The sequence below is a fragment of the Nomascus leucogenys genome, chromosome 22a (assembly GCF_006542625.1).
Source record: "Nomascus leucogenys isolate Asia chromosome 22a, Asia_NLE_v1, whole genome shotgun sequence".
Lineage (NCBI taxonomy): Eukaryota > Metazoa > Chordata > Mammalia > Primates > Hylobatidae > Nomascus > Nomascus leucogenys.
The window spans coordinates 39,054,091-39,063,708 of record NC_044402.1 but is presented as its reverse complement, the minus strand read 5'-3'; the positions used below and the strand labels follow the sequence as shown (position 1 = coordinate 39,063,708).

General features: G+C 50.6%; 2 protein-coding genes across 3 annotated transcripts; one reads left to right on the top strand and one right to left on the bottom strand.

Moving 5' to 3' along the window:
- On the top strand, positions 1-8,336 carry NOP9 (NOP9 nucleolar protein). Of its 2 annotated transcripts, XM_003260697.4 has the most exons (10): positions 1-352; positions 560-1,012; positions 1,769-1,879; positions 2,122-2,263; positions 2,389-2,581; positions 3,232-3,372; positions 3,892-4,017; positions 4,201-4,437; positions 4,655-4,760; positions 5,100-8,336. In XM_003260697.4, the coding sequence occupies exons 1-10, from the start codon at positions 106-108 to the stop codon at positions 5,255-5,257; spliced, it is 1,914 nt and encodes a 637-aa protein (XP_003260745.2). In that variant the 5' UTR covers positions 1-105; the 3' UTR covers positions 5,258-8,336. The 2 variants fall into 2 exon arrangements, with proteins under 2 accessions (XP_003260745.2, XP_030660012.1); XM_030804152.1 differs by lacking the exon at positions 560-1,012 and having other exon boundaries at positions 17-352.
- Positions 5,349-8,998, bottom strand: CIDEB (cell death inducing DFFA like effector b). The gene is made up of 6 exons (XM_030804154.1): positions 8,644-8,998; positions 7,981-8,083; positions 7,536-7,680; positions 6,536-6,685; positions 6,109-6,299; positions 5,349-5,929 (listed from the first exon to the last, which is right to left on the bottom strand). Exons 2-6 carry the CDS (start codon positions 8,019-8,021, stop codon positions 5,797-5,799), a joined length of 660 nt encoding a protein of 219 aa, XP_030660014.1. The 5' UTR covers positions 8,022-8,083; positions 8,644-8,998; the 3' UTR covers positions 5,349-5,796.
- Between the last annotated feature and the right edge of the window lie 620 nt (positions 8,999-9,618).

The following is a 9,618-nucleotide window of genomic DNA, read 5'->3' as shown; positions in this document are numbered from 1 at the left end:
GCCCGCGTTTCTAAACTTGGTCTGGAGTAGGCGCACGCTTGGCGACGTGGAAGGTCTGTCCGCAGCTAAGGAAGCTTTTGCAGCCGGACAGGTCGCGAAGCACACATGGGGCTGGGTCCGCGCTCTCCACACAAGGTGGGGCGCCGGTTCCCAGCTGGTGGCAAACGGGGGCGCGGGGCCAAGGGGTCGGGGCGCCCCTTACCGGGCCGTAAGCGGCAACCCTGGCCGCCTCCGGATGGGCGCTCGGAGCCGGCTCCAGATTCGCACCCGCACCTGAGCCCGGAAGCTCTGGGATATTTCCGCCGGGCGCTGTCAGCGTTGAAAGAGGCTCCCGAGACTGGGGAAGAACGAGGTAGGCAGCAACTTCGGGGTTTAGACCAAGAGCATCAAATCCAGGGCAGGCAAGGAAACTTTCTAGGGTCGGCAGGGTGTGGGGACTTAGTTTCATTTCCCATGTCCTCTTCCTCGGCCTCCGACCCACGACCCTTGGTTAAGTGAGGGTACATAACCGTATTCTCTATTAAGTCTCTTCAAAGTGTGTCTTTCTTCACTTTTCCAGATCTGATGGTGCACAATATTATGAAGGAAGTAGAGACTCAGGCCCTAGCTTTGTCCACGAACAGGACTGGCAGTGAGATGCTGCAGGAACTGTTGGGATTCAGTCCCTTGAAACCGCTTTGTCGCGTATGGGCTGCTCTGCGCTCCAACTTGCGCACTGTGGCCTGTCACCGATGCGGGGTCCATGTATTGCAAAGTGCTTTGCTACAGCTCCCTCGATTACTGGGGAGTGCTGTAGAGGAGGAGGAGGAGGAGGAGGAGGAGGATGGGAAGGATGGTCCCACGGAGACCCTGGAGGAGCTGGTCCTGGGACTAGCCGCTGAGGTGTGTGATGATTTTCTTGTCTACTGTGGAGACACACATGGCAGCTTCGTGGTCAGAACTCTGCTTCAGGTGTTAGGAGGGACTATTCTGGAGTCTGAGAGAGCCAGGTCTCGTGGTTCCCAATCATCTGGTAAGTATTACAAGAGGAAAGTGGACCTAGGGGGAAGAAGAATTTAGTTCAGAATGAGACAGTAAACGGAAGAGTAAGTTTTCATGGGGGAGCTTGACCTGGAAGAATTAGCTTGACCTGTCCTAATCTGAATAGGGCTTAGAAAGCCGAAGATTAGTGTGTGCAGAGGCCCAGAGGTAGGGATGTACAGTTGTGTTTGGGGGAAGGCTAGTAGAATGGACGCAGGAGAAGAAATTTTTAAGCATGACTTAATATACAAATGGACTCAAGCAAAAGTAACATACATACTGGACTCAAGCAAAAGTTCAGGAAAGAATACCCTTACTACATGCAGGCCACTCTGTTATTTTTTTTTTTCTTTTCAAAACTTTATTCTGCTCTATTTCATTAAAAAAAAAAATGCTAGTTGAGACCACTAACTTGATTTCATGATACAGTCTTGAGCTGCGATCCACATTTTGAAAAACTCTGGGAAATAAAGTTAGCGAGTTTAAATGAGGCTTTATTTTGGAATGCCTTGAATACCTGGCTGAGGGGGTTGAACTGTCTTCTGTGGACCATGGGGAAGCTGGTTGAAGTTTCTTAGAAAAATTAAGACAGAAATGTAGTCTCAGTTCAGTCATCCAGAAGAGACATTCAGTGGTACTGCATCTGTTCTGCATCTCCAAGCGGAATCCTTGTTCATCTTTGGAATTTTTCTCTCCTGGATGGCAGTTTGTGATCTCCCCACTGCACATGTTCTTAATCTTCCTTCAGAAGCACAGAAGGCCCCAGCTCAGGAATGTAAGCCTGCTGATTTTGAAGTCCCTGAAACCTTTTTGAATCGCCTTCAGGACCTGAGCTCCTCCTTTCTGAAGGACATTGCAGGTAAGGAGGGAAGTAGGAGGAGCGTCTTGTATCTACTTTTCTGGAGGTGATTTTACCACCAAGCAAGGCCCTTAGGTCAGGTTATTCCCCTTCTTTTCAAACCTAGTCTGGTTTGATGTTCAAAGCACTTTGTATAGTCCCTTTGTGTCCATAGTGCCCTGTATCTTGTTGCCTAAAGTTTGAGGTTATGCAGGTTGTCTGGATTTTGAGAAAGCTGCTTTATTTCTGCCCTCTCTCCACAGTGTTTATCACTGATAAGATCTCCAGCTTCTGTCTTCAAGTGGCTTTACAGGTCTTACACCGCAAACTTCCCCAGTTTTGCGCTCATCTCTGCAATGCTGTGATTGGCTACCTGAGTACTCGCAGTTCCTCAGTAGATGGCAGGTATGGTCAGGGCCTCAGGATTGACCAAAGTTGGTGGGGCTGTGTGAAATGAATGAGGTGATGTAGTGCAACTGTATTTTGCATGAAATGGAGTTAAGACTGCCTGATGCCCTTCTTGTTCCTAGTCCCCTACTGCTATTTCTCCGGGATCAGACGAGCTCCAGACTCCTGGAGCAGGTCCTGCTGGTGTTGGAGCCCCCAAGGCTCCAGAGCCTCTTTGAGGAGCACTTGCAGGGGCAGCTGCAGACCCTGGCTGCACATCCCATTGCCAACTTCCCTTTGCAGCGCTTACTGGATGCAGTCACTACCCCTGAGCTGGTGAGTTGGAAACCTGAGCTGGATCTGTTTCTGCTAATTCTTGATCATTGGACCTTATTTTATGGTCTGTCTGCCTCTATATACCCTTGACATTGTGCTGGCCATTGCCCTTGAAAAGCTATTCCTTGAGGTTTTCCAGAGCTTAGGATAAAGGTGCCCACCTTCTGGTGAGGATTTGTTTTGACTTCTCTCAGGTATGAGGACCAGCAAGAGACTGGCTTCATTCAAGTTCATAGCTTGAGGTTCCATGGCCCACCCAGACTCTGGTACTTGGCTGTAAGCCCACATGAGTGCTAGAGCTTTTGCCATAGCTTCTCTTTTCCTTTGCTGCTTAGGACTAAGGTGGGCTTCCCTGTGGTCTCATGCATTGGGTGTTAGAGTGGAAGCGCAGGTTTAATTTTAGTCCCCCCTTGCCCCTAGTTCTCCCTTACACACAGGGAAGAGCCACTTAAAGTTCCTTCCTGTGGGGTGGCACCTCTAAGACTGCCCCCTTGTCCTGGGCCTTATCTAGCCAAACAAAAGTCCTGATACTGGCAATGCTTTTTATGTTTTATCTAGCATTTTTACTTGTTTTCATTGGGAAGATTTCTCTGAATAATGTGGTCCACCATTACTAGAATGCCAAAGTTACATCCCATGTTTCCCATCAGCTGTCCCCTGTGTTTGAGGAGCTGAGCCCTGTCCTGGAAGCTGTATTGGCCCAGGGCCACCCAGGGGTAGTCATTGCCCTGGTGGGGGCCTGTCGCAGAGTTGGGGCCTACCAAGCCAAGGTCCTACAGCTCTTGTTGGAGGTGAGTGGATATTACCCACAATCTGTTTATGCCCTCAGTCCAACTTCTACCTGTTAGGACTTATCTAATCTTAAGTTTTTGTACCTCTGGACTCAGGAAGTCTAATGCCCAAGGAGTTCACAGGAATGGGGGAAAATGAGGCCTATAGGTGCCCGCCACCACGCCCGGCTAATTTTTTTTTTTTTTTTTTTGAGATGGAGTTTCGCTCTTGTTGCCCAGGCTGGAGTGCAATGGCGCAATCTCGGCTCACCATACCCGGCTGAGGCCAAATGTTATTTCACAGTCCTGGAACAAAAATTGTCTCCCAGAACTAAGAGAGAAGTTTATTTAAGGGATAAATGTTTATTAACCCCTGTATGTGATAGAGGCTGGGGATACAGCAAGGCATGAGGTCTGCTCTCATGGAGCTCACATTCTTGTGGAGTTGGGCCTTTTTTCCTTTCCTGAAGGTGTTCCCTTAAAGTTGAGGTTAGGGATGGAGAAGTTCTCAGGTTCATCATATTTTGTCTTCTTCTTTAGGCATTCCACTGTGCAGAGCCCTCATCCCGGCAAGTGGCCTGTGTGCCTCTCTTTGCCACTTTGATGGCTTATGAGGTGTACTATGGACTGATGGAGGAGGAGGGGGCAGTGCCTGCAGAGCACCAGGTGAGGTAGAGGAGAGGCCAAGCCAGTGACTGATTGGGAGCCAGGCCTCCCAGGGTTTAGCAAGCCTCTGACTTCTGAGGTGAGAGTGGTGACTTCATCCAGGTGGAGGTGGCAGCGTTCTGGGGATGGGCTCATCCACCTGGCTTGTTGGCGCCTCCTAATTTCCTATCTCTGTGCTGCCAGGTGGCAGTGGCCGCAGCCAGAGCCTTGGGGGATGTGACAGTCCTTGGGTCTCTACTGCTCCAGCATCTGCTGCACTTCTCCACTCCTGGTCTTGTACTTCGAAGTCTGGGTGCCTTAACGGGACCACAACTTCTGGCCCTGGCCCAAAGTCCTGCTGGCTCTCATGTGCTCGATGCCATCCTGACCAGCCCCTCTGTGACGCGCAAGCAGCGCCGCCGTGTGCTGCAGAACCTAAAGGTTAGATTTCTGGCTTCTGCCTTGATTCCCCACCATCATCCATTTAGAGAATATGAGCTTTCCCCGGACTGTACCTTCAGACTCAAAAAGGCTATGTAATTCCTAGACTATTTTAATTCAGCCCCTAAACACTTCAGAAAATTCACTCTCCGCAAGCCCCCAAAATACACTTTTGTGGACTTTGCTAGAGAGACCTACTTTGCTTGTCTCCATACAGGGACAATATGTGGCTCTGGCCTGTAGTCGCCATGGCAGCCGTGTGCTAGATGCCATCTGGAGTGGAGCAGCCTTGAGGGCCCGGAAGGAAATTGCTGCTGAGCTGGGTGAGTACCAGCCCTTATTTTTGATGTTTCCAGACTCTCCCCTCTCTTACTCCAGATCACTGGGTAGCCGGGAAGTCTACTGAAATTCAACAGTCTTTAGTTCCAAAGGGTGGTCTTGCTCATGGGTTCTTAGCAGTCTGCTTTCCCCTTCCCTCCCTCTGACTGATTGTGCAGTCCTCTGCCCTCACCCTGCCCTCTGACTTCTGTTCTTTGGAAAGTGAAGTGTTCACTTTATCCCAGTGGCAGTCCCAGGGTCTGGGGGAAATGGAGGGATCTTTACCTCAGGTAGAGTCTGTCTTTGAGCATGGTAGTACTAAACATGAGTGGTTCCCTTTGCAGGGGAGCAGAACCAGGAGCTGATGAGAGACCCTTTCGGCCACCATGTGGCTCGAAATGTGGCCTTGACTACCTTCCTAAAGCGGCGAGAGGCTTGGGAACAGCAGCAGGGTGCAGTGGCCAAGCGGAGGCGGGCATTGAACTCCATACTTGATGACTGAGGCTTTGGATCTGGGACTGGGTGTTGATGGGGGAGGGCAAAATGGGGTATCCACCCCATCCCTTTCCTGGTTTCAATTGGAGTCAGAAGTCTTAGTGGTAAATATTTGATATTTTTATTGGAAATGTTTTTGTTAGTTTGGGGGGAAGTTATGAAGACAGATCTCAAGGTAAAGTCAGAGAGGGCTGTCATCAGTATGCTGGGGAGTTTAGGGACAGGAGGCATTGGTAGGGGATTAGATGTAGCAGCAGTCAAGCTGGGATCAAGATGCCTGGGGGACATCTTGATCTTGGCCTTTCAGGGCAAGTGGGAGGCCAGAAAGGTGGCTAGGAAGGGACAGCATTCTTCAGGTAAGGGTATAGACTTGGGATGTGAGGCGTTATGCTGAAAGGTTCTGTCACGAGGGGATTAGAGGACAGTGGGGAAATTGGGTGAGTTATCTAGCCTGTACTGTCTGCAGGTCCTGAAATTTGATGCTGTCATAGTCTTTGCAGTGGGTCGCTTGGAATGATTTTGGGGGCAGAAGCTCAGAGCCCCTTCTTAGTAGGAATGGAGGCGGCCCTTCTGCTGCCACTGCTCAGCCCCCTCCACTGCATGACGAAGGGTGGAGGAAATTCCCAGCAACATATGGCCCAGGCCTTGCAGCAATGTGGAGGTCCAACGAAGGAGCTCCCTGAAGGGCAGAGACGAGGAAATCAGATGATTTGGGAAACCTGGGAGGAAGCCATCAAGCTGGGAGATGAGGACTTTCCACAAGCAAGAGCTAGCTAGGGGTAGGTGGGTGCAAGAGGAGGGATTATGGGGACTATCCAACTGTAGGGGATAGGGAAGTATGACATGTTGATTTCTGACCTGAGTACTTTCTTTGGGCCGAGTCCTTGAAAGTCACAACTCATGGAGTAGAGCCCGTAGAATGTGGCTTTGACATTCAGGCTGCCAAAGAGGTCTCGAGGGTTTTGCTTGTACACGTCAAAGGTGATGCGGGCAATGTCCTTGCTGTGCTTGGGCCTCTCCCGTCCCAGGCCATATAACAGCACTCCACTCTGTAGGACACCCTTGTCAGTGCAGTAGATCCTCATACCAGACACCCACCACTAATCTCCATCAGCACTGGGTCAGACCCTCCCTCGCTTGGACTTTCTGTCCACTGTGTGACATTCTTGACAGTTCCGCAACTCCCCCTGCACCTGGTCCCCAGGATCAGGGTTAAGCTAGAGAGGAAGCCCGGGAAAGCTCTAAAGGACGGGCATTGGAAGCAGCCCCAGTATAGGCCTGTTACCCTTGTGGGGCTCCAGCTCTGACCAGACTCCAACACCATCAGGCACGTGTCATCCTCCAGCAGCTGGAAGAAGTCCTCACTGTCCACTGCAGTTCCATCCTCCTCTAGCACCAGAGTTAGCACTCCATTCAGCAGTAGGGTCTCCAATGCCTGCCCAATGGCAAGAAGCAAGAAGGAAGGGCAGGTCTTATCCCATGCCCCTTCCCTCTTTAGCTGCCCAACATCCATCAGTTGGCTCTAGACATTGGTCGATGTCCCACCTTGACTTTCCGGCACTTTGATACCTCCTAAAGGCTGCAGCTCTCCATGTTCTTCAGTTTTTGGGGGATCCTAGCTAGAGGCTGACCTTTTTCTTCTTTGCTCCTACCATGTCATTGGCATCTCCCCTTGCTCCCCTCCAAGTCACTTCTGGTTTGGAATTGGAAAGCAAGCCAGGTTCTCATGAAGTCCACCCTTCTGTCTTATCTACAATGCTGCACCTCACTTCCCACACCCTCAGAGTTCTCCAGAAGTGTTTTCAGTAATAGTGTTTAACCTTTTTGAGTCCTTACTCTGTGCCAGGTATGAGGACTTTACCTACATTATCCTCTTACTCCTTTCAACAACCCTAGGAAGTGATGTATTATTATTGCCTTTGTATAGTTGAAGAAACTGAGATTTTGATAGGTTGAACAACTTCCCAAGGTTTGACAGCCAAGAAGTGGCAGAATCAGAATTTGAACTTGATTTGTCATACAAATCACCTTTCCATACTGGCTTCTGAATTCCATCCCTCCAACTCTCCCTATCTCCTGCTAACCCCTGCTCCCATAGAAAAGCTCACTAGGTGGAAAATGAACAAATTGACCAGAGCTCATTAGGCCCACCCCACTGCTTTTAGCCCTCAGAGAGAGGGGCAGCTGTGTGACTTCAGCCGTCTGCTCCATCATCGCAAGTTGCCACTGTTGTGGAGCCCCTTGGCTACCCCTGCTATAGGAACCCAGGAACCTGGCCTACTTACTTTGGCTAGCAGCTCCTGGCGGGTGGCAGCTGTCAGGCCTTTCCGGATGGTCCGCTTGTGATCACAGACACGGAAAGGTCGCTGGGGTGGTGGAGCTGAGGTCCAGACCCTCCTTCCAAACTCTGAGCTTATATTAGATACTGACCTGGTAGTTGAGAAGAAAAGTCAAGAAGGGGCGAGGAGGGGCTTGGTGAGTGTAAAGGGCATGATGAGGGTAGAGTGGCTAGAGGGCTAGGGAGGGAGAGATCAAGGTTTATAGATTAGGGATGAGGGAGAGACCATGGAGTGCAGGTGGGGGTGGGTGGCTCAGGAGCTTGACAAGCCCACTGTGGAGTGGGGAGCCGGAGGAAGGGGTACTGGTTAGTCTCCTAGGGGCTGAGTGGAGTATTGTTGCCCTGCCTATATCCCCTAAAGGTGGAGGGTAGAGCGGAGGGTTAGCAGTCACCTGAGTAAGTCACTGGGGTTCAGAGCTGAGAGGTACTCCATGGTGGACGGGAGAGTTCCTTCCCTGGAACTTCTGGGCTGGGTGGTTCTCTCCTGTGCTGGGGCTTTAGTGGTGTTTTCTGTTACAAACCTGGGATCTCAGCCCAGGACAAGGTGGGAATGAGTCAAGCCTGGACTCTGGCCCCCCTGCCTGGCCAGTAAGAAGGGCAAAGTCCAAGGGGAGGGATGAGGGAGGGGACAGATGGGGTCCTGGAGGAAGAATTGCCTGGCAAAAGCCATTGGAGCTTGTATGTGTGTCTTTGGTGACGACATGTGTTGTGAGGGTAGATGGGAACCATGTAAAAGGATGAAATGTGACTTCTGGTGTTTTTTTATTTCTATGAAGGGAATTTCTGGAGACAGTTTCTGGCTCTCAGGCTCTGAGAAGCTGCAGTATATGTGAGTGGCTCTGTGTGTGCTGCCACCTACTGGAGAAGCTGTAATCTGCAGCTTTAGGAAAAGGGAACCCGGGGCGGAGTGTGGGGAAGCGGGATGGCAGCATGGCAGGGCTTTGGAAAATGAGAGGTAAGACTGTGTCCAGGAAGGGTGTAAGGAGAGGATGGATCCTGATACATGGATTCAGGATCATTAGGGTCCTGTCTGGGACCCTGGCCTTCCTGCTTACCTGCTCCTTCCTTCCTCCTTGGTCAAAGGAGGGGCCGGCTCATTGCTCTGGCTTCATTTTCCAGAACTGCCTGCTTCAGTCACACTTAGGTCATCTTCTCTCTCACTTTTCTCCTTTTGCCAGTTAATGGACGTGAAGGAGATGTGAATGGGGCAGGGATGTCCTTTGATGGCATCAAGACTTTAGCTTTTGGTGCGCTGTGTCCCAGCTCTGATTTCAGTTGCAGCCGTGATGGACAGTTGCATGGAAGCTGAGACTCTCACTGACAGTGAAACCCTCAAATGAACACAATCCCTGCTTTCCTGGCCAGGATCCTTGTAGGGTCCCCCAGCTTCCCCACTTTTTTTCTGCGTCCTGACAAAGAAACACAGAGTAACTTGATTGCCCTGTGACCTGGCCAGCTGCATGTCCCCTGGAGGCTTGAGCCCGAGCCAGAGCCTTGAAAAGGTATTCAGGTTGTTGCCCAAAACACTGAAAAAAACTGGCCCTGGCCCTGAACCAAATGCCTTGAACCCTCATAAACTCCATACCCTGACCCCCTTGTTTTGGATATACCTAGGCAGAACAACTCTCTCTCACTGTCTGTTGTGAGGAGATGCTGTAGCCCACTTGTTAAGTACATTCTCCTAATAAATGCTTTGGACTGATCACCCTGCCAGTCTTTTGTCTTGGGCAATCTATACTTTTCTCAAAGGTTCCCAAGGCCTACTGAAAGGACTTAACATACTCTTAATGGCTTTCCTCTCTCTTGTTTTACCCTATGCCCTCACTTCCTGAGTTAACCTCCCAAATACAGGATCACCTGTACCCAAGCCCTTAGCTCAAGCTCTGCTTTGGAAGAACCCAAACTAAGACAGTGCTCCTGGTGCCCTGCCCAAGCAACCTCAAGTTCTGGCTGTTACTTGGGCAGAGGCCTTTCTTTTCCCTTCCCCCAGCTCTATCCATCTGCCAGGCCCCCCTCAAATCTCTTCATTT